The 24845-nt window shown below is 48.0% G+C and overlaps 1 protein-coding gene across 2 annotated transcripts in view; it reads right to left on the reverse strand.

Annotated features, from left to right (window-relative positions):
- The window catches only part of MCM2 (minichromosome maintenance complex component 2), a 34461-nt gene that overhangs the window by 9218 nt on the left and 398 nt on the right, over positions 1-24845 (reverse strand). Inside the window, exons 1-8 of one of the 2 annotated variants that reach the window (XM_036321770.1) lie at positions 11044-11195; positions 9789-10021; positions 5670-5845; positions 5301-5558; positions 4141-4360; positions 3639-3846; positions 2373-2507; positions 1866-2057 (exon numbers count right to left, since the gene is read on the reverse strand). In XM_036321770.1, coding sequence (XP_036177663.1) covers positions 1866-2057; positions 2373-2507; positions 3639-3846; positions 4141-4360; positions 5301-5558; positions 5670-5845; positions 9789-10021; positions 11044-11049 — 1428 coding nt within the window. In that variant the 5' untranslated portion in view covers positions 11050-11195. Of the gene's footprint in view, positions 1-1865; positions 2058-2372; positions 2508-3638; positions 3847-4140; positions 4361-5300; positions 5559-5669; positions 5846-9788; positions 10022-11043; positions 11196-24845 lie in introns of those variants that run through there. The other variant, XM_036321771.1, reaches the window with a different exon arrangement.

Genomic DNA, 24845 nt, shown 5'->3' on the forward strand with positions numbered 1-24845 from the left:
CTGGCACCTCCACCTAGTTTTTGTATCCAGTTCAACTTTTTAAGAACCTATATTAGTAACAGCTAGCTGCTGAGTAGTCCACAGCTAGCACATCACGTGTTCATCTGTTTAATCTTTGTAACAACTTTGCAATAGATACTACCATCATCTCATTCTTAGATGGGGGGAGTTCATCTGATCATACTAAGGATTATGCCAAAATTCAAATCCTGATAAAATATAAGCTCCATGAGGGCAAGGACCATGTCAGACTTCCCACCAAGATCCCAGAACATGACCCTAAAACAGCCGTGGGCAAACTACGGCCCGCGGGCCGGATCCGGCCCGTTCGGCTGTTCTATCCGCCTGCGGAGCTGAAAGAGCGGAGGGTTCTCTTGCTCTCCCCTCCGCTCCTTCACCAGCAGCAGTGTTAACATGGCAACGTCAGGAAACACGGCCACAGTTCCTTCTTCTGAGTCCAGTTTAAGAACCCATTGTGGCCCTCGAGTCAAAAAGTTTGCCCACCCCTGCCCTAGAAGGTATTCCAGGACTGAATATGTTGGCAGAACTGAAGTCCTTCTGAGGCTGACGAATATCTGCGACCCCTGTGGATTCCCAAGTCTTGGCAGACAAAGAAAGGTGGTCCAGGCAGAGGTGAGCCATCAGATCTGGCCTTGCCCTCAGGGAGTTTACAGACTATAAAGAGAAGGATCCCATTCATTAAATAAGTCACTAGGACAGAGGTCCTCAAACTTTTTAAACAGGGGGCCAGTTCACTGTCCCTCAGACATTCCACACATGTGCACTGCGGGCCCAAGACGAGTCGGCTGCTAAGCAGGACAGGCAGCGGTGGCAAAAACACCCGGCGGGCCGGATAAGTATTTTCGGCGGGCCGCATGTGGCCTGGAGCTGTAGTTTGAGGACCCCTGCACTAGGACCTGAACTGATTCACCTAAACCAGTGGTTCTCAACCTTGGCTGCACATTAGAATCACCTGGGAATCTTTTTAAAATCCTGATTTCTGGGCCTCATCCTCCGGAAATTCTGTTTCTTTGTAATGGGGTGGGGCCACAACATTAGTAACAAAGAAACAGAATTTCCAGAGGATGAGGCCCAGAAATCAGGATTTTAAAAAGATTCCCAGGTGATTCTAATGTGCAGCCAAGGTTGAGAACCACTGTTAACTGAGGCTCTTTAGGAGCAGAAAAGCATAGACCAGAGAGACAGCCAAACTGTTCGGCATTAAAAACTGAACAGGAAATGGAGAGTGAAGCAGAGAGGAAAGAAGGAAAAAAATTAAGAGAAGTCTGAGCCTGAGAACACCTACAACTTGACAGCTGGTGACACCTAAGCAGGTAAAATGGGAGAGGACTTGTGTGAACAGAAATTTAACATTCTATATCTTTGTGTCTACAATGCCAATCCCCTTCATCCCAACCTTGAGTGACAAGGTCTACATGAAAAAACCAAAACCATACTGCAGCAGCGCTCTTCCTGGAGAAGACTGTGGGTAGGCGTCTGACACCAGGGCACACCTACCTGAGACAAGTTATTGCTATAGCTCTGCTTCCATTTCAATTTCATATGGGCTCCACATGACCTGATGAATCCTTATAACCCTGTCCTAACTGGGTGGGGACACAGGCTCAGGCCAATCTCACCAACATTTATGGGGAGTGTGGGACCCCCATCAAGGCAAGTTTACTGAGTTGCCACTGGAAGTAAAATAAGCAAAGTCCAGTTTCCAATACCTGGAAATAAATAAAGACTGAGGTATCAGGGCAGCCTGGAGTAGTAGCCAAGGCTAGGGCAGCGAGCCCTGTGCACCCACAACACCCTCTCTGAGCCCTTGCAGAGCACAGTAGCCCTGCAAGACTTCAACTTGCCTTCTCCCCAATCTGCTGGTCCTTGGAGAGGCTGATGATCATCTTCACATCTTCGTCAGTCAGTTCCCCCACGGCAACCTTGTTGTCCTTCTTGGCTATGTGGTTGGCTAAGATGACCGTGGCAAAAACGGGGAAGCCATTGGCAGTGTTGAGAGAGCCATCGTAGTTGTTGTGGTAGATGCCGGTCAGCTCCTGGGAAAAGGCAGACCATATGGTCAGTGGGGCCAGCTCCGGCCGGGGTCACAGTGGGAGCTGGATCTACCTCCACACCTAGCTTCATCCAATTGCTTCTCCTTCAAATCATCCATGCTACAGACATCAAAATGAGAAACTCAACAAAACCAAAGCACAACTAGTCCTCAACCCAGTGTTCCAGATAACTAGTCCAGTACAAGGGTCACTCAAGAACTCATCCCACTCCCCCCAGCTGCCATCAACCCCTCCCTCAGCCCACCACAAATCTCCTTAGCAGCTCAGTTCCCTCCCAGCCCACTCCTGGCCACATACTATCTCATCTCCTGGCTTGCAGCTGTCCACCAGATCGGCGAGGAGGATAGCATCCTTGGAGCGGGGCAGCCGGCCAGCCGCCACTTTGCCCGGACTCTCCTGAATGCGGATGCGCTGATAGTTCTGATAGATGGTCTGCAAGGGACAAACACACAGTCATGGGACCTGTCCCTGTGGGGTACACTTCACACTTTTTCAAGCACTGAATGATATTGTCTGACCTTGACCATGTAATACAGCTGTTTATAGAGATGCTGAGTCAAAATGTCTGACTTCTAATCTTTTGAGTCACTTCCTGGCTGGGTGACCCTAGCCAATTTCTTCATTGGCAAGACAGGGTAATAGTACCTGCCTTAGAGGGCATGAGGAGGACTACATGTTTCACCAGGCACCTGGAAAATACTCTAGAAATGCCAGCTATAATTATTAATCCTCTACTAGTTACTGTCTCAAGTTCCCTAGGGGTGGAACCTCAAGCTCTGCTCCTACACAAGAGACTTTTGTGAAGATGGAATCCATAAAGGAGGAAAGTTAGACAGGGCAGGGAAGCCTGGGCAGAGACATGGGCTCAGGCGAAGTACAGTCTTGCAGATGTCTCTCACCAGGCAAGACATAGTTGAACTTTTAAACAGGTCAGCTTTAAAAGCACGACTTCCCAGGCATTTTCTGGCAAGGCAACTATGGTGAGTAAGCCAACACTCAGGGCAGCAAGGCACAAGGACATCTGTGCATCTACTGCAGGCAATATGACTTTATAGATGAAGTTGTTAACTACAAAGGCATATGCAATGTGCCTAGAGCCGTAAGGCCAAGAGGCTTTGAGCAGTGTCTCTTGAATATAGTGTCTAAGGTGGTTCCAATCCAAGAGCCCCAACCAAAGACGCAGAGGCAGGTACAGAAACATTAAGAGGAAGTGCCAATGGGACCGCAGGCATTCCAGGTGAGTGATGGGCTGGAAAGCAGCTGGGCAAACAGTGGGCCCAGTTTAGCCAGATCTTCCCATTTTTTCATAAGAAGCCATCAACTTTGATGCTTTAAACAAAATCAATCAATTTTTAAATATTGGCTTGAATTTTTGAAAACATCTTGCGGGCAAAACTAAACAGGCTGGCCAGACAGATGTGCTTTGCCCTATAGTATGGCTAACACACAATACCTTCTTGCTTCCCTCTGCTGCCATGCTGGTTTTCCAAACTGCCTAAAATGTCAGGCAGGCCCTTCAAACCAGGGACCCGAGACCGGGACCCGTGCTGCGTGCTTGCTCACCTCTTCCATGTTGACCTCAAAGGGGCCAGCTGACTGGCACTCAGGACAGGAGCCGGGCTTCACCTCCTGGTTCTGGGACTGAGCGAAAGGCCCCAGCACAAAGCTACACTTGTTGCAGTTGTATTTGACCATGCTGAGCTGGGGCAGGACACCTGTGCAGCTGGTCACCACCCCGCTGGTACGGATCAGCTGGTTCAGGTGCAGCTGCCTGTGGAGATGAGAGGGTACCTCAGCGGCCTGGAGCCCCGATGCTTGACCTGCACCCTCTGGAGAGGTGAGGCCAGCATGTGAGAGCATTCCAACATCAGATCCTGAAAATCTGGGGCCTGGCACCACCAGATCCATCGTACCCCACTCTATGCAAGCCAAACTCATGGCTGAGGCCTCTCCTTGGCCGCAGCCATCCGCCCACACCACCACCTTGAAAAGCTCTCTTGAATGATGCCTGAGCCACAGGGTGCCAAGAACCACACCCTCGGGCCCTGCCCTGTCCTCAGCTCACCTCAGTGAGCGCAGTTCCTCCACCAGAGGCAGGTGGGAGATGCGCACGTGGATGTGGCTGGTGATGCGGTCGTACTTGGGGTACATGGCCAGCACGACCTCCAGAGCAGCCTCATCGAAGATCTGTAGCAGCTCTGCTGGCGCCTCTGGCAGGAAGTATGCCAGGACATGCTCCCTGGCTGCCAGGTCCTCATAGTTCACCACCAGGCTCTCACGGTTCTCTAGAGGGGAATAAAACAGTGTCAAGCCAGAGGAGGCGATTTCTGTTTCACCGTGCGAGGAGAGAAAGCCCAGCTCTCACTTCTAAGTCCGCCTTGCTTTAACTATGTGACTTAGATTCAGTGACACATCCTGAGCCTCAACTTCCCAATCTGTAAAATGAGGAAGTCACTGGGAGAATTAAGTAAAATAATACACACAGAATGGCTAATACAGCAGGGCTGCAACCTGAAATGCCTATAAGGACCAGGAAGGAAACCAAAGAATAAACTGTGTCCAATGTAAGACACAGGACATGGAGGGGGCAGCAGGAAACAAAGAACTGCCTGCCTCCTTATAAAGTAACTTCTGTCCCACAGAAATATGCTGCTACTTTCTAATCAAAGTAGTAATCCAGGTTTTTACATAAAACCTGCCCAATTTATTTTTTTAAATTCTCACCTGAGGATATGTTCACTGATTTGAGAGAGGAGGGGGGCAGAGATATAGAAACACTGATGTGAGAGAAAAACATCAATCGGTTGCCTCCCGTATGGGCCCCAACAAGGGATCAAACCTGCAAAGTAGGTATGTGCCCTGACCAGGAATCGAACCAGAAACCTTTTTGGTGTCCTGGACAGCACTCCAACCGAGCCACCTGGCTGAGGCTGACGTGCCAAATTTTAAACATGTTAAAATACACTTCAGTGTACAGAGGTGCTCCTGGGACAGTCGGCTGGACTGTCCTAGTACAGACTCACAATACTTTTCGTATTTGTCTGAAAGATGGACATTGTGGGCACGAGGCCTGGTTCCTGACCAGCAACAGGAAAGTTATTTAATGTAGCCTACACTCCAATCTCCATTCAGTGTGCTGTTACTGGGCCAAAGTGGTAATTTTCTGCAGGAGAGTTCTGCAAGGTGGATCACGGTGAGCAGAGGCCCGGAGTACAGAAGCCAAACCTTTGCACATGTCGCTGATGCGCTCCTTGAAGACATTGTGGCCATGGCTGTCCACATGGGTGCGCAGGAAATTCTTGAAGCGGTGGTGGATCTCCAGCCGGGGGCCGGCCATGCTCACCCACTCGCGCACAGAGTGGCCCTTAAGGTCCTCTAGGTTCTCGATGCTCTCGATCATCTCGTCCTCCTCACCGTCCTCTGTGGCCCGCTCCACATGGCGGCGTTTCCGGGTGGGGCGATCCTCCTCCTCTTCATCGCTGTCTGGGGACAAAAGGGACATCCTGGAGTGGTCTTCCCTAGCACTCCTTCCCAGCTCCCAGAGGCTCTGAAAGCAGGACTAGTCCCCTTGGGGGTGTGGACGTCTCAACCTACCATACAAGAGCCCACGGCGCATGCGGCCCAGGCCCCGGCCAGCCTCACGATCGCGCTGCCGCATAGCCCGCTCCGCCGCCTCCCTCTGACTGGCTGTCAGCTCCTCTACATCCTCATCGTCCAAGGCCAGTCCGTCAGCCTCGTAGGTGTCCAGCTCCGGGATGGCACGGTAGTCCCTGAGAGACCCCCAAATGGACCCTGTTAGTATATACATATATAAAAACAACAACCCCAGAAAACAAAACCACCAAAACACCACCCAGCAACTGGGCCTGGGCCTGAAGTTTCCAGGCCAGAAACACAGAGGGATCAAAAGGATCTCCAATGGATAAACCAAGTGTGGCCTATCCAGGCAATGAAACACTCCTCAGTTTCCAAAAGGAAGGAAAGTCTGACGCACATTACAATATGGATGAACCTTGAGAACATTATGCTTAGTGAAATAAGCCAATCACAAAAATACAAATAATGTACAATTCAGCTTGGTATGAAAAATTTCTAGAGATGGTGGTGATGATCACACAACAATGTGAATGTACTTAATGCCAATGAGCACACTTAAAAAGGCTTTCAGAGAGTCAACCCCAGCTCCCTGGGTGGGCAGGAGTTTCCCCCCTCAGACAATGCAGCCTCAAACCCCTTCAAGTCCTGGGAGGGTCTTCTATTGACATCAGCCAAATCAGCCTCTCTCATATGCCTGCCCAGTGGCGCAAGCCTCTCAGCTTCTCCAACACCGTCAAGGGCTCATCTTCCACACTGTCATCTAGCAGCGATCTGAAAGGGAATGATGCCTTAACAAGGAACCTCTCTCCCTGCAAATTCTGGGAAGTAGACATCACTGCTCCATCCAAAATAGGCGCAAACTGAGCATTAGGGAATAATATGACTTTTGCCAATAGTCGATCAGCAGAGCTGGGTGTCAAAAAACAATCCAACTACCAATCGTAAAGTTTGTTCCCCATGCCGCACTGCCTTCCCAAGATAACCCTCTTGACTTTTCCCTTTTGTCAGTAAGTGGCGATTAGGGCAACTGCTACTACTTGGGGTTTTCTCCTTGTTTTTTACTCTGTCAAACTACATTTTCAGACCAAGTAATCGTATACTGCTGATGCTAGAAACAGAAGCCAGAGACAGGTAAATTTCTGGGCTCATCTGTTTCTGAATTCTTAAATTCTCAGGGAAAACGTATCTCACTCTTCAAGAATTTTAAGTCATAAAACGTCTTCAGCAAAATTCCATAAAAAAATTGATAAACTGGACTTGATTAAAATTAAAATCTTTTGTGCTACAAAATACACCATTAAAAAAAGGAAAAAGACAAGCTACAGATTGAGAAAATATCTGCAAATCATATATTTGATAAAAGGACTTGTATCCAGTATAAAAACTCTTTAAAGCCCTAACCGGTTTGGCTCAGTGGATAGAGCGTCGGCCTGCGGACTGAAAGGCCCCAGGTTCGATTCCGGTCAAGGGCATGTACCTTGGTTGCGGGCACATCCCCAGTAGGAGGTGTGCAGGAGGCAGCTGGTCAATGTTTCTCTCTCATCGATGTTTCTAACTCTTTATCCCTCTCCCTTTCTCTCTGTAAAAAATCAATAAAATATATTTAAAAAAAAATCATGTGAAAAGATGTTCCACATCATTAAGAATCAGAGAAATGGCCAAAACCGGTTTGGCTCAGTGGATAGAGTGTCGGCCTGTGAACTGAAAGGTCCCAGGTTCAATTTCGGTCAAGGGCATGTAACTGGTTGCGGGCACATCCCCATTCGGGGATGTGCAGAAGGCGGCTGATCGATGTTTCTCTCTCATCGATGTTTCTGACTCTCTATCTCTCTCCCTTCCTCTCTGTAAAAAATCAATAAAATATATTAAAAAAAAAAAAAAAAGAATCAGAGAAATGTACATCAAAATCCGAATGAGACACCACCTCACACACATTAGGATAGCTATTATTTAAAAAACAGAAAACAACAGGTGTTGGGAAGAATATGGAAAAAATGGGAACCCTCATATACCATTTGTGGGAATGTGAAATGTTGCAGCTGCTTTGGAAAACAGCCTGGCAGTTCCCCAAAAGATTAACCATAGAGCCCTAGCCGGTGTGGCTCAGTGGATAGGATGTCAGCCTATGGACTGAAGGGTCCCAGGTTTGATTCCAGTCAAGGGCACACACCTCGGTTGCAGACTCCATCCCTGGCCCTTGTCAGGGCATAAGGGAGGCAACCAATTGATGTGTCTCTCTCACATCAATGTTTCTCTCTTTATCTCTCCCCTTCCCTTCCACTCTCTCTAAAAATCAATGGAAAAAATATCCTCAGGAGAGGATTAACGAACTAAATAAATAACCATAGAATTATCATATGACCCAGCAATTCCACCCCTTGGTATTTGTCAAAGAGAACTGAAAACATTGTGTTCACATAAAAACTTCATAGCAGCATTATTCTTAAGTGCCAAAAAGTGCAAAGAACCCAAATGTCCATCAAATGGTCATGGATAAAAAGATGTGGTCTGTCCATACAATGGAACATTATTCAGCCACATAAAGGAATGAAGTACTGACACACACTACAACACAGATGGACCTTGAAAACCACACTGTGAAAGAAGCCTGTCACAAAATCCAGTCATATATTATGATTTCATTTGTACGAAATGGCCAGAATTGGCAGCAAATCTAGGGAGATTATTGGCTGCCTAGGGGTGGGGATGGGAACCAGGATTAACTGTAAATAGGCACAAGGGGTCTTATTGGGATGAACGTCCCCAAAAAGGAAATGTTTTAAAATTGGACTGTGGTCATGGTTGCCAAACTCAGGAAATTGACGAAAAAGCCCTGAATTGTATTCTTACAACAGGTAAATTTAAAATATAAACATGTTTATTAAAAAGCCATAAAAGCACAGTCTAATTGGGCCCAGCTAGCCCTCAGATACCTCTATCCAGAGGACCCTGCAAAGGGCTTCTCGTTCTCTGCAAGGAGAGGTGGAAACAGAGGGTAGAGGATGAGGGAGGGGTGTACTGCCTGAACAACTCCACAGCACACAAGGACTTGTCCAGGGATGGTGGTCCCAGACTCCTCATTCCTTCCAGTCTGGCATGTACTGCACACCCAGCCTGATTGTCTGAGATGACAGCACTTATTTTATTTTATTTTATTTTTTTTAATATATTGATTTACAGAGAGGAATGGAGAGAGATAGACAGTTAGAAACATCGATGAGAGAGAAACATCGACCAGCTGCCTCCTGCACATCTCCTACTGGGGATATGCCCGCAACCCAGGTACATGCCCTTGACCGGAATCGAACCTGGGACCTTTCAGTCCGCAGGCCGACGCTCTATCCACTGAGCCAAACCGGTTTCGGCGAGATGACAGCACTTAAAGCAAAGATCTGAATGGTTCACAGTGCCCTTGACAGTCGGTGGATGGCTCACAAAGCATTCCCTGTGGACTGTGGGATGGCCTGTCCAGTCCTCTCACACACACCGATTCTGGAACGCCAAGTCTCAGAAGGAGACTGTTCATGAGGCTCCTGGGTATTCACGTAATTCTACTACTGATGCACCTACCAAGTCCCAGTTGTAAGTATGGGATAAGGCAGTAGACACGTAACCCTGCTTTCTTGCAAAGCTTACTTCACTGTGTTAGCATGAAGCCTCAATAACCTTTAATACATGTTTATATGTTTACTAATAAGTGTGAAAGTATATAACACAGGGCCTGGTGCAGATTAGGCACAATAAACGTTTGCTGATTCGAATCTAAATCTTGATTAATCGGCACCCGCCACCCCCTAGTCTGTTTCTCTGAAGTTGCAGAAAAACACTCAGCTGCCTGCTTCCTGTCCTTCCCAGTTGACATCCCTGGTATGGTCCTCCAGGTTAGAGAGCCCTTATATCTCCTGGGGCCACACATCTCATGGAGCTGGGGGGCTTATCCTGTCCTTAGGTGCAGTCTTAGATACAGCAAGTTACAAAGACCAACACTGTGGCCCCAAGAAGCTGTTTGTCTCCCCCCAGACCCTGAACCAACATGCTCTCAAAAGCAAGGTCACTGACGCACAATGGGCGCTCTACAGAACTGTGTGTGGAGTGCAGGGCCTTGAATGAAAGTACCTCTCCATGCCATCTCCAATAAGTTCCTCTCCATCCTCTTCTTCTTCCTCTAGGGGTGCTTCTGTGCCTAACAGCCCCTCAGACTCATCCTCAAAGGGAGGAAGGTCACGCCCAGGGCTGGAGGTCAGGGCATCTGTGCGCCGGGAGCTTCGCCCAGGGCTGGAGGTGAGAGGATCGTTGCTTTGCCGACGGCGGGCCGGGCTGGAGGCCATGGTGAAGGATTCAGATGATTCCTGCAAGGGAAGACCAAGAAGATGAGGGCTGACTTAGCTTCCTATGGTAAGGTGGCCTCCTTACAGTGATCCTGTCCTCCACACCAAATCCCTTCCAGCCTCAAGGCTGCATTTGCTGTTTCCTTTACATGGAAAGCTCTCCTGAGCTGAACCAATGGCTTGACACACCGGAACCAGCTCAAAGATCACTTCCCCCAACAACGGGTCGCTCACAACAGTGTTTTCTCCATGACAAGTCACCGAGGATACCTCACCTGTCCCTGTTTATCGTCTATTCCTCCCCATAAGCAAGCATTCCCACCCATTTGAGCACCCACATTGCGCCAGGCACTTCCATACAAGAGCAACCAAAATATTAGAGGTCTTCCGTGGACCCGGACATTAGGGTGGTGAAGACCTGGGCCTGGGGCGGGTGCTGGCTGGAGGGGGTCAATGGGGGATAAAAGGGGACATTTGTAATACTTCCAACAATAAAGATTTATTAAAAACTAAACAAAACGTAAGAGGTCTTGATGCTCACAGACTAGTGGAAGGGTCAAAAAATGAACAAGACAAAGAGACAAAAAATATTACAGTAAGAAGGCAGGAAGTTGCGGGACCTTGTCTGTCTTGTGTTACTCCTGCTGCCAGGCACAGAGAGGGCCCAGCCAGCACGTGCGGAGTGAGCAGGCGACAGCGGTCTGGCAGGCTGCGCCCCGCTCGGCGAGCCCAACGCCCCCAGGCTGGGACGGGAGGCAGCATCACCCGGCCTCGAGCGGTGCGCGCCCGCTGGCTTTGCAGACCCCGAGAAATCAGCTCCAAACCCGAGCCCAACCTCATCCGAAGGACCGACCCCCGGCGGCGGGGGGTGGGGGCCATGGCCGGGCATAAGCCCAAGGAGGGCAAGGACTAGAAGTGCGCAGCGCCGCATCCCCCAGAGTCGTCCCAGCTGCTGGCGCGCGCCCCCCACTGCCCCGCGCCCCAGGGGGTACTGACGTGTGAGCCGCGGGGACCACCCGCAAGCCCCGCACCCGCCCGCTCACCGCCATCTTAGCGCCGCGCTCCTCTCCGCTCCGCCAGCAAAACAGTTTTCCCGCGAAAAGTGGTTCACGTGACCCGCCACCCCGGGAGGCGTCTGAGGAAACATGACGTCATGACGTCGGCGTCTATTTGCGATCAGCGGGCGCGCAGGGGGCGTCCGAAGGGGGCGGCCCCGCCCACGACGCCCGGAGGCCCCGCCCACGACGCCCGGACGGGTCGGGCCGATGATGCTGGAAGCCCCGCCACCAGCTGAGCAGCAGCAGTTTGGGAGCTGAAGTTGCGGGGGCGGGCAGTGGGGACCCGCCCCAACTGCTGGCTGCGTGACCAAGCCGTTTTATAGATGAGGCAACTGAAGTTCAGAGCTTTGTTTTTTGAGGTCTTAACTGTCTTCTGGGTGGAAAATCCGTTTCAGTTTCAGCTTCTCCGAAAGTTCTCAGGCTGAACACTTCTAAACTCTCCGGAATTGTAGGAAGCCACTGGGTGTGTGTGTATGTTGTTATTGACTTTAGAGAGAGGAAGGGGAGAGAGAGAGAGATCAATGATGAGAGGGAATCATTGGTCGGCTGCCTCCTGCACTCCCTCTGCTGGGGCTGGAGCTCTCAACCCCGGCATGTGCCCTCGCTGGAATGGAACCAGCGACCTCTTGGTTCATGGGTTGAGGCTCAAGCACTGAACCACACCAGCTGGGCAGGAAGCCACTTCTGATGTTACTGTAGGAGTTATCCTCGCTGAGAGGAGCAAAATGCAGGGATGTTCCAGGTGAAAGAGCGACTGTTGTAAAGATGTAGCCTGCATGGATGGCACCGTGCGTATCTGCAAGCAATTCCGTAGTCCAGGTTGCACAGCTTGTGATGCCCAGAAAAGGGCAAGACGAGGTTGGAGAGCCAAGGTCAGGAAGATCTCCCGAGTCATTGTAGGGAGTTGGCGCTTCATCCTGAGGGCAGTGGAGAGCCACGGAAGGGTTTTGAGCAGGTTAGATGAGTACTGTGGGTTTTAGGAGAAGGCCTTGGGCTGCCTCTGGGTGGAAGTGGATTGAACCAGGTTGGAGGCGGCCGCTGTGGCTATTCCTCCAGTTACAGGCAGCTCAGGCTATGGGAGGACCCTTGGTGAGCCGGGCAAGGATAGATCTCAGCCCTCTTGGTACTTCAGTGCAGTGAACCAGCATCTGGACAGGACCCAGAATATGGGCAGGAGAGACTATGAAGACTAAAAACATTCAAGGAATATTTAGGAGATGGAGTCTATCAGTCATAGGGATTAAGGACAGCAAAAGGGAGGCATCCAGGATGACACCAGGATTCTGGTTTCGGTGACTAGGAGGAGGATGGCACCACCTCTGAGACGTGGTGCACAGGAGGAAGACAAGTAAGTTTTGGGGGAAAGAGGATGAGTTTGTTTCTGGCTGCATTGAACATGGGTCCTGAGTGCAGCTATTCAGGATGCCATTTGACATTCATTCATGGGACGGGGGGGGGGGGGGGGGGGGGGGGGGGGGAGTTTGGGCTCCAGCCAGCCTTAGGAGTGGTTGGATAACCAGATAGTGAGTGCAGAGAGGAGAAAAGAAGGGGACCTGGGAAACCCTAACAGTTAAGAGGCACCAGCAAAGGATGCTGGACAGGAGTTGGGATAGTGGGAGCTGCTGAGCGAGAAGCCAGAGAAGAGATGACAGATGGAATTGTATTATTTATCTACTAGAGGCCCGATGCATGAAAATTCGTGCAAGAGTAGGCCTTCTTTCCCCTGGCTGCCGGCACCGGCCTCCCTCTGGCACCCGGGACCCAGTCTGCTTCCCTCCTCCAGCCGCCCACAGGCACCTAGGACCTGGGATGGCTTCCCTCTGGCCTGGCATCATCAGGAAGGACGTCTGGAATGACGTCTAATCTAATTAGCATATTACCCTTTTAATATTATAGATTTAAGCATAACAAATTGTCTGGGAATCTAGAAGGTTAAAACAATTACTGCATATTATCTCCGTGGCTGTGGTCTGGTTGCGGGTTCAGTTTGGCTGGTGCCTCTGCCTCAAGGTCTCTCACTGGCTGCACCCATGGTGCTACACTCATGGTGCTGCACTCATGGCTCAGCTCGGGGAGGTCCTGCTTCCAAGCTCCCTCATGTGGCTGGTTTCAGTTCTTGACTGTTTGATGAGGACTCAGTTTCACACTGGCTCTTGGGTGGGAGCCTCCTCAGTTCCTTGCCATGTGGACCTCTCCATGGGGCACCTCACAATATGGCAGCTGGCTTTGCTCAGAGCAAGTGAACGAGAGGGTGAGAGAGGCCATACAAGACAGAAGCCATGTCTCAGAAGTGACATTCCATCACTTTTGCCATACCCTGTTTGTTAGAAGTCAGTCGTTAGGTTTAGCCCACTGTCAAGGAGAGGGGATCTTGGGGGGCTGTCTCAGAGACTGCCAACCGGGGGGGAGGGGTGTCGAGATGGTAGATGGGGACAGGAGGTTACAAGCTGCCAAGAGGTCAGGTTTGGATAAGGACCAGGACTCATTGGTAGCCCTGGCAAGAGCAGGTCTATGCTGGATTGGTGTCATACACCACATTAGAGTGTGCTGAGGAGTAGGGAAATGAGAAGGGTGAATTTGAACAATTCTTTGCAGACGGAAATGCCTTAGGTGTCTTGACCCAAAGACATGGAAGTCAACGTGGGCCCACTGGGTACTATTGTTAGCAATTAGATCCAGTGGCCAAAGGTCACTCTCCCTGTATGAGAGCCATTGTGGCCACTGCCAATTCACTACAAGATGTAGAATAAATAAAGGGCTCTCCACTGATTCTTCATGTGCCTCATTCAGTGGAAGCCTTACTTAATTTTGATCTTACTCTGCATCTCTCTGCTAGCAGACGAACCTCCTGTGAAATTCCTTCATTGTCTTCATCTACTGTGATGATAGCTCTGTGTAATACTCAGTCCTGCTACTCTCCTTCCTCTGTTCAACAAAATTCATCATGACTGCCTGACATTAAGACCAACTACTAAATCCTTAAGTTGACTTACTGAAAACACTTCTTGAAAATGCTGACTTAGTTTAATTTACTGATGATTCTTATCTGGAATATGAAGTAGGCCACTATCGAGTAGGCCTTGTCTCTAAATGAGACCACTGAGGCCAGTCCAATGCCCCAGGAAATTTTGCTTAACGAGCAGAGCTCTGTGCATTAATTTGAGCTTGCAATTGGTAAAATGGCTAACATTTATACTAGAGAAGATATGCTTTTGGTGTTGCCCATGACTTTGGTATGCTCTGGAAACAGAGGATTTTTGACTTCCAGACAAAAGATAAAAAAAAGTTCATAGGTTTTAGAACTCTTAGAGACTATCCAGTTACCTAAATCTTTAGCAGTCATAAAAGTCCCTGAACTTTCATTGGCAAACACGGATAAAAAATAAAGTTAATCATTTGGCTGACACTGGTGCTAAATTAGCAGCATTAAAACAATCTCAGCCCCTAATGGAAGCACCTATGCTACCGACTGAAGCAGTTAGAGATTTAAAAGATAGGGAAGCATAGTATTTAGATGTTCAACAAAATAGAAAGTAGTGGTTAAAGCATAGCTGTAAATTTGACCCTAAAAGAAACTTATGGGTAGGTCCAAATGACCAACCCTTCTTCCCTGATTGCAAACAATATCACATATTACAATATGTACATGACTTAACTCACTGGAACCCTGAAAAAAATGGTTTCATAGGGAAAACAATCCTATATAATAAAAGCCTAATATGCTAAGTGTCAGACCATTCGTTTGACTGTTCGACCAGTCACTATGACGCACACTGACCACCAGGGGGCAGACGTTCCAACCAGTAGGTTAGCTTGCTGCTGGGGTCCAGTCAATTGGGACTGGGCTAGACGGGCCAGACACACCCTGGAGCCCTCCCAAGGTCCCTCCCTGGTCCCAATGGTGCACTGGTGGGGTCCCTCGGCCTGGCCTGCGCTCTCTCGCAATCTGGGACCCCTCGGGGGGTGTTGGAGAGCTGGTTTCAGCCTGATCCCTGCAAGCCAGGCCTCTAGTAGTGTTATAAGTCTCCAAAGATAACTTCCCAGGTATACCAAAAATGCCAAATCTGCCTAAAGCACAACCTTGGAAAGCCCTTCATTCTCTTCTCAGGCATTATCCCTTGCCTTCAGGCCCCTTTGAAGTCTGGCAAATTGACTTTATTCAGTTGCCCTCTTGTCAAGGATATAAGTATATGTTAGTGATGATTTATATGATTTCTCATTGCGTGGAATCACTCCCATTGCTACAGAGCCACAGCCTCAACAGAAGTTGTGAAGATCTTTCCAACTTGGGGAATTCCCACAGCGCTCCATAGTGACGGGGAACACATTTCACAGGACAAATTTTGTAATCTGTAAGACCTTGCTGATTTAGAATAATTCCCAGCCCCCTGGTCTTGTAGAATGGACTAACAGGGTAATTAAAACTCATTTGGGCTCTAGCCAATTGTTCAGTGGTTAGAGCCTTGGCCCTCGGACTGAAGGGTCCTGGTTTGATTGGGTCAAGGACACATACCTTGATTGCAGGCTCAATCTCCACTCAGGTCGGAGGCAAGCAATGCATGTGTCTCTCTCACATTTATGTTTCTCTCTGTCTCTCCTCCTCCCTTTTACTCTCTCTAAAAATCAATGGAAAAAATATCCTTGGGTGAGGATTAACAATAACAACAACAAACTCAATTGGCAAAACTAATGGAGTCTTTCCATCTGCCTTCACCAGAGGGTCTGCCCTTGGTATTGCTTTGGCAAATGTAGACTGTCTCCTTTTGAAATTATTACTAGATTAGATCAAGGAATGTATGAACCTGGGATAGTTGAAAAGAGACCTCCTGATTTTCTGTAAAGAACTTATAAGGGTCCTTAAGACTAGCAGCTCCTGGGGCAATCTTTCCATTGAGTGCTCCTGGGAGATGAAGATCTATGATGTCATGATTTCCAGATTTTGTCTATTGTAAACACCATCTCCATAAAGATGCCCTTCAACCTCAATGGCAAGGGTTATCAGGTATTGCTAACTAACGCTTGTGCTGCCTAACAAAGGTATTGACTAATAGATTCATGTTTCTCATTTAAAAAGGACACTCACACCTGAGTGGTCATCTCAGCCTTTTGGAGATCTTAAGCTGAAAAATCTCTAAACAACTAGGACCACCATTAGAACTCTCATTCTGGAATCAAAACAGACAGCATGCAACATAAATGGCTCTCCCCAAACCCCTGACCAGGCCAGTCATAAATGATTCCACCCAGCAACCCTTACATTTGATCTTCCCTTTAACTACCTTTGTTTAATTTACTGATGGTATTGCTATCATAACCTAATTTTTGCCTAAACAAAACTCTTGAGAAAACATTCTCCCTTTTCCTAACTCTTTGAACATACTCAGATTCTTATGTCTGCTTACTTCAATGAATATCCTATTGGCCCTGCAACATCCCTTTGCTCCTGCTATCCAACGAATATCCAACAGTTTAACTAACTGTTGGATATGCACCTGAGTGAACCATGCTCATGATGAACCAGAATTAGTGGTTTGGCTCTTAAGCCTTACAAGCTTACAAAACCTAACTGGACATAACACTGGATTTAAAGTCCTTTATTCTCAAACCTCAAAAAATGTTGATGGAACACATGACCTTCCTATAGCCTGATCCATCTATAAGGTCCCCCCAACCCACAAGATAATACTAATAAATCTGGACTGTTATTGATAACTTGTCTGTTTTGAAAATATAAACGGTTCAGGCAGAATCTTGAGTGTTGCCCGTTTAAAAATGTCTAACTACACTCTTGTATGTCTCAGATGAGCCTGAGTTCACACTTCAAAGGGCTTTAAGTGACTACAATGTTACTTCTTACAATCTCTCTCTAATGTGGGGAAATCAGGGAATAATGCCACTCAATCCTGGAAAGCAGATGTCCTTTCACTCCTAAATACTACTTGGGGACAGGATAAAAAATCTGGTGTTTGATGGAAAACAGATAAAATCCATGTCTTAGAGCAGTGGTTCTCAACCTTCTAGCCCTTTAAATACAGTTCCTCATGTTGTGACCCAACCATAAAATTATTTTTGTTGCTACTTCATAACTGTAATGTTGCTACTGTTATGAATCGTAATGTAAATATCTGATATGCAGGATGGTCTTAGGCGACCCCTGTGAAAGGGTCATTCGACCGCCAAAGGGGTCGCGACCCACAGGTTGAGAACCGCTGTCTTAGAGAATCCCAGCCCCAAAACAGAACAATCAAATCCATGCTAATCTTTCCAACCTAACCCAAATATAAAGAAACGGTGTTATTTTAATCACACTCATTAATCTCATGATGACTTTAATGTTGTCTGTGTTGATGATTATTATGATTCTCCAACATATGGAGGACATGAAATCCCTCCTTCAGAAATAAGCTTAATACTTCCCTCAAAGTCTGGGTTTAAGGGCCTAATTATGTACTCTCCCTTCCTCTGCCATTAGCCCCAGTGGAGGCACTTTTGTCTATAAACTTTGACTAAGTGGACCAAATGGAATTTGGATTTGGGGCATGGTCTTTTTGATCTTTTCACCTGAAACCCTATAATAGATCAGCAAGGCTTTGGGCATTCCTTCACTAGCGCTTTCTTTCTTTGTTAGGGAGTAGCTGAATTAGAAAAGTCTATCAGAAATCTTTCTATTCTTGTAGCACAGTCATGGAATGTGATTGCAGCTGCTCTTGAAGAACAACAAGGAATGATGCATTAGTTGCCCAGCAAGGTGGTACTTTGCCCTATTGGGAAAGGAATGTTGTTTTTATGTTAACAAATTAGGTAAAGTGATGCAATAGCTTGAGGTTCTGAAACAAAACATTAAAATCCCTTGAACAGACAGAACATTACCCTGTAAGTTGGGATTGGACAGACTTATTTAGCTGGCTGCCTGCAGAAATAGGAACTTGGCTTTATTCTATACTACAGGCCTTAATCATATTGGTTTTTGTAATTATATTGTTCACTTACCTTAACTAGGTGTCTCACAAGGTATATCCAACAATGACTAACAACCACTACCAGAATAATGGTAGTGCCCAACACCTAGAGATGTTACAATGAATAAATCTGAGACCACCTCTACAAAGGAACTATTGATCTGAGGAATATGTGACTTAGCTCTGCTTCTGACAAGCCTCCTATTGCTCAAATGTGTCCATAAGCTCTCTTACTGTATACTCAGGAAATTACTTTTCCCCTACATGGATGTGACATAGCAGAAATGAGCCTTCCTGGAGACAAGGGATCAATGTTGCTTTTTCAATGACAGACCAACGATATATCCTGATGGTTGATCATTGATGCTTTCTAAGGAAAGATCTTGATCAAAAGGAGGAAATGTGAAAGGAAAACAGCAACATGAAGTTGGTATTGTCAAGAGAGCAATCTAAAATGGAGCTGGTGGAACTAAGATGGCGGCATAGGTAAACACCGGGAAATTATCGCCTCACACAACAATTGAAAATTACCGCAAAGGACTGAGCAAACATCATCCAGAACAACAGGAAGGCTGGCTGAGTGTAAATTCCACAACTAGAAGGAAAGAAAAGCACGCTGAGAGCCAGAGGCTCTGCGGAGGTGAAGTGCAGAGGTACGGCGGCGCGCGCGCGCCCGAGGAAAGGGGGTAGCACCTGAGGACGCGGCTGTCTTTTTGAATCACAAACTCCCGACGGCTCTGAACTCCGGTTCCGGGAAGTCTCTGGGGACCCAGGTCTCATACGGGGAGAAGCTGGTCTGTCCGGCAGTGAGCGAACTTGAGGGCGGCTTTCCCTCAGAGGTGCTTGCAGCCGTTACCGGAACACTGAGACGCGCGACTCCGGGCGGAGAATCGGCCATGGCCGCTTTCTCCGCCCTCTGACTCCCTGAGACACCGCCCCACCCAGGCTGCGGCAGAGGCTTTTGCATGTGAATGTACCTAACTGCAGCCGAACCAGGCAGACCTGGAACTTCCAAGAGAAGGCCCAAGGCCCCGCAGCGGCTTGCATTGCTTCACAGCTGAGCCTCTTTGTGGCTCCTGCTGTGTGGCCTCAGGCAGAGGCTGAATTAGCACCTCCTTAGATCCAGGAGCCACTGTACCCAGTGGTCAGAGGGGGTCCATCCAGACTGCAACTCCTCAGATCCATAAGGGACGCACTCAGGGAGCAGACTCAGTGAGCACCAAAGCCCCACTGAAGCAAGTCTTGCCCCAGAAGGGTGTCTTCAGCACAGAAGTTCTCCCACTTTAGACACAGCTGATTCTCACAGCCAATTGGCCTGGAGGTCAATTCCTCCCAGTGATCCTACAACAACCAAGGCACCAAGAGTGCACCAAGAGTGTCCACCCCAGGTAACTGGGGAGGCTGAGCTACTGGGCCCTACAGGACACCTGGCGCACAGGGCCACTCTGTCAACACAGGGAAGCTGCCAAAATGCGGAGACAAAGAAACAGGTCACAAATGGCAGAAATGGAGGAAAGCAAACGATTGGATATAGAGTTTAAGGCCACGGTTATAAGGTTTTTCAAGAATTTTATGGAAACCGCCGATAAATTTAATGAATCCCTCAATAAGTATAGGGAGACCATGGAGGACATGAAAAAGGACCAACTAGAAATTAAGCATACACTGACTGAAATAAAGAATAATTTACAGAGATCCAGCAGCAGAAAAGAGGATCCCAAGAATCAAGTCAAAGATTTGAAATACAAAGAAACAAAAAATACCCAACCGAAAAAGAAAAAAGAAAAGAGATTCCAAAAATATGAAGATAGTGTAAGGAACCTCTGGGACAACTTCAAGCGTACCAACATCAGAATTATAGGGGTACCAGAAGGAGAGAGAGGGCAAGATATTGAAAACCTTTTTGAAGAAATAATGACAGAAAACTTCCCCTACCTGGTGAAAGAAATGGACTTACAAGTCCAGGAAGCGCAGAGAACCCCAAACAAAAGGAATCCAAGGAGGACCACACCAAGACACATCATAATTAAAATGCCAAGAGCAAAAGATAAAGAGAGAATCTTAAAAGCAGCAAGAGAAAGACAGTCAGTTACCTACAAGGGAGTACCCATACGACTGTCAGCTGATTTCTCAACAGAAACCATGCAGGCCAGAAGAGACTGGCAAGAAATATTCAAAGTGACGAATAGCAAGAACCTGCAACCAAGATTACTTTATCCAGCAAAGCTATCATTCAGAATAGGAGGTCAGATAAAGAGCTTCACGGATAAGAAAAAGCTAAAGGAGTTCATCACCACCAAACCAGCATTATCTGAAATGCTGAAAGGTATTCTTTAAGAAGAGGAAGAAGAAAAAGGAACTCTTACCATTTGCCACAGCATGGATGGAACTTGAGAGCGGATAAATACCACAGGATCTCACTCATTTGTGGAATATAATGAACAACATAAGCTGATGAACAAGGACTGATCCAGAGACGGAGAGGCATTGATTGGACTGTCGGGACTTGGAGGGAAGGTAGGGGAGGGTGGGGGTACGGGGGAAAGATCAACCAAAGGACTTATATGCAAGCATATAGGCCTAACCAATGGACATGGACAACGGGGGGGTGAGGGCATGAGCGGGGGTGGGGGGGGTGGGGGGTAGAGGGTAACGTGGGGACAAGGACACATATGTAATATCTTAATCAATAAAAAATATATTAAAAAAAAAGAATTATTAAATGTAATTTCATGTAATTAAAATTTGTTGTAACCTAAAAAAAAAAAAAAAAAAAATGGAGCTGGTGTGGCTTAGTGGTTGAGCATTGAACCATGCACTGAGAGGTCGCCAGTCAATGCCTGGGTTGTGGGCTCAATCCCCAGTAGGGGGTATGCAGGAAGCAGCCTATAGATGTTTTTCTCTCATGGATGTTTCTATCTCTCTCTCTCCCTCTTCCATGGAGCCAGAAGACCTCCAGGAAGCTGAGCTAACATCCTCTCCAAATGAAACTGAACTGTTGATCTGGGTTAAGCTAAATGGCTACTTCCTGATATAGTTCCTGGAACTAGCTCTGCACCACTGAACTCTCTTAAAAATAAAGCTTTAACCTAGCAATAAATATAAGTAAGTAATTAAGTTAGCATAGTATAAGTCTGCTTGCCAGCACCAATCACAGCTCTTTCAAAGCAAATTGTGTAACTCCTTGGGAACCCCCTTTTTTTGTCCTTATAAACTCTGTTCCTTTCTTTCACCCAGGAATGAAGTTGGATTTCTACCCAAATCTGTGTCTCCGGATTTGCAATTCCTAAAAATACCCAACACACCCAAATAAAACTTTTGTTTGCCTTGCAGTTCTCAGTCAGTTAACTGACACCCACTAGGTGCAATAAAGTTTACACAGCATCTTTTCCCACCACATATGCCTCTAATATCATAAGGTCTGTGAGTCCTGTGGCTTATGGTACAACCCTTTCCTCCTGTGAATCTCACTCCAGGCTGGAAGCCTTTTATGTCACACACAGATTTATGGGGCAGAGCAGCATTCCCAGGTATGGAATATACTATCTCCAGGACCCAAAGAGTGGGTTCTGGCATTGTACTTCCTTTCCTGTGATGGGGTGTGCAAGATGCAATAGTTTGTCCTTTACTTTGCAAGGGATGTCCTGATATGCCCCAGACCACTAGATCCCTATAAACTTCACAGAACCATACCCTTGGGAGGTCTTCATATACTTGTTCATTCTGCCAAATCAGCAGGATATCATCTACACTAATAAAAGACAAAGATGCTAATTGACTGTACCTTTGCTATGGCCCAAGCCATGCCCACCAGCCAATCAGAGAGGCTATATGCAAATTAACCCAACCAAGATGGCGGCTGGCAGCCACGGAGCTGGAGCAAGCAGGAGGCTTGGTTGCCCGGGCGATGGAGAAAGCCAAGCTTCCCACCTGCCCTGAGCCAGCTGTGGCCTCCACTCATGGCAACAAAGTTTCAATTATAGAAGACAAATAAATCCCAGATACCTGCTTCCAGCCAGCCTCCACTGGGAGCTTGGGTAGCTGGGGGCCGTGGCCAGCCTGCAAATAGCCATCAGCCCCTCACCCAGGCTGGCCAGGCACCCCAACGGGGACCCCCACCCTGAAGGGGCTGTGGCCAGCCTGCTAAGAGCCATCAGCTACTCACCCAGGCTGGCCAGGCACCCCAGCAGGACCCCCCTCCCTGAAGGGGGTGTGGCCAGCCTGAAAATGGCCCTCAGCCCCTCATCCAGGCTGGCCAGACACCCCAGCAGGAACCCCCACTCTGACCCAGGACACCCTTCAGGGCATACCAGCCGGCCCCCACCCATGTACCAGGCCTCTATCCTATATAATAAAAGGGTAATATGCAAATTGACCCTAACAGAACGACTGGGAATGACTGGTCACTATGACACACACTGACCACCAGGGGGCAGACGCTCAATGCAGGAGCTGTCCCCTGGTGGTCAGTGCACTCTCACAGGGAGAGCTCTGCTCAGTCACAAGCCAGGCTGATGGCTGCCAGTACAGTGTTGGTGGTGGGAGCCTCTCCCACCTACTCAGCAGCACTAAGGATGTCTGACTGCAGCTTAGGCCTGCTCCCCGCTGGCAAGTGGACATCCCTTGAGGGCTCCCGGGCTGCCAGAGGGATATCTGACTGCCAGCTTAGGCCCAATCCTCTGGGGAGCGGGCCTAAGCCAGCAGGTGGTCATCCCCCAAGGGGTCCCAGACTGAGAGAGGGCACAGGCCGGGCTGAGGGACCCCCCCGAGTGCACAAATTTTTGTGCACTGGGCCTCTAGTTGGTATAATAAATCAAAGCCATATTCTGCAAAATGTCTAGATGGCCTGGGCTCTTCAGACTATATTATGACAATGTGGGGAGTGACCATAGGCCTGTGACCATAAGTAAACTGCTGTCCCCACCTGTGAATGCAAACAGATCCTGATAGGGATGGTTAGATCTGTGGCCATACCGATCTGTCCTAGCCCTGACATTAGCTCAGCAGCTGCAATTTGGGCTACTACTAGTACTTTTTGTTTGCAGCAATCTATTATCACTCTCTGTATTTTTCCAAGGCCAGACTGATGAATTAAGGAGGGATGTGATGGGCCCCGACCCTTTCCACGTTTTAGGTCTTCAAAGGTGGCACTAATCTTTGCCATTTTCCCTGGTATGGGAGATTGTTTTTTATTATCTTGGCTGATGTGGGTGAGTGAGGAGAAGTTTCAGGGATGTTCACTTCTATGAAATCTCTCACCACTCAAACCAAGGAACCAAAGTGGGTGTTCTGCTGATTATCCCAGTGATCTATTCGGCCTTCTGGCTACTACTTTGACCTCAATGGTATATGATGATGGCACCCACTGCTCCTAAAGCTGAGCACTACCATCTTGTCTTTTTATTTAAAAATATATATATTTCTATTGATTTCAGAGAAGGGAGAGAGAGAGAGAGAGAGAGAGAGAGAGAGAGAGAGAGAGAGAGAGAGAGAAACATCAATGATGTGAGAGAATCATTGATTGGCTGCTTTTTGCACACCCCACACTGGGGACCTAGCCCACAACCTGGGCATGTGCCCTGACCAGGAATTGAACTGTGACCTCCGGGTTCATAGGTTGATGCTTAACCGCTGAGCAACACTGGCAGGACTACCGTCTTGTCTTTATTATTTTGGGACCCCCATTGCTACCAGCAAGCCAGTTCTGTAAAAGGATTCCTTGTCAGCCATGGCCTAGAGAGGATGCCCACCCCAGAGCCTGGTGTAGGATAAGGAACAGAACTTGGGAGACAGATCTTTGTTTACTAAACTATTATTTATTGAAATTTGCTAATGCTTCATTCTGCCCTGTGTGTAGGAATACTGCAGTGAAGAAGTCACTGCCTGGGGTGAACGGAGGCGGTGAAATAGAAACCCTGAGTTCTACAAACAAGATCCACAGAAACCTACATGAGGGCATTATGACAGTAATAAACTTTTTTCCTCCAGGAATTCTGTACTGTCTCAAAGTCTAAAAGTAAAGATGGAGGGTAGTCTGGTCACAGATACTCCATTTGTCCTTCTCTGACACATGGTAGGAGAGAAGTTTCCTGCCTCCTTGAGGTTACTAGTAGAAGTGGCCCAGGACTGGCTTTTACCAATGTGAGTTGGAGTGATGTGTGTGACTTCCTGGCAGAAACTCTAGTTGTTGACCTTGGCTCCTCACAGCTCATTCATGAATGCAGGCATAGGTCTGGAGCAGCACGTCTGCTGGCTGATACAGAAACTATGCACGCTGGCTTATGGCCAGGGTGGGACAGTCCCAGATACGCCAAGTACCAAATGGTCACAGGCGGTGACATCCTAACCCTTCCTTCCTTTTAGAACAGGAGCTAGGCGAAGAACAGGGTCCAATCTCATTCCAGCCCAACTGTGAAGCAACTTTGTTATCATGGGATGCGTATCTTGGGTTTTCTGGGTTAAGTGGATGTCGACAATTTGCACCAGGCACTGAGTCAGCCTCAGGACGTTGCAGGGAATGTGACAGGCACAGTTCTGTCCTCATGCCACTGACATTCTGGTGAGGCGGGAAGGCTGATGACTAACTAGGAAGCAAATTAATATAATGTTAGTGAGCCGGTGCTCAGAAAGAAAAAAAGGGCATTATGACAAAGGCTGGCCAGCTACTGTAGCTAGAATGTTAAGGAGGGTATGTGACCAAGAGCCAGCCGGGCAGTGGACAGATGCAGGGACCCGCAGGCAGGAACCAGCTTGGTACAGTCCAGGAAGAGAAACAGAAACCACTGTGGCTTGAACAGCTGAATGGGGGCTGGGGGGGCGGTGGGGGTG

This window comes from Myotis myotis, unplaced genomic scaffold, assembly GCF_014108235.1.
Source record: "Myotis myotis isolate mMyoMyo1 unplaced genomic scaffold, mMyoMyo1.p scaffold_m19_p_9, whole genome shotgun sequence".
NCBI lineage: Eukaryota > Metazoa > Chordata > Mammalia > Chiroptera > Vespertilionidae > Myotis > Myotis myotis.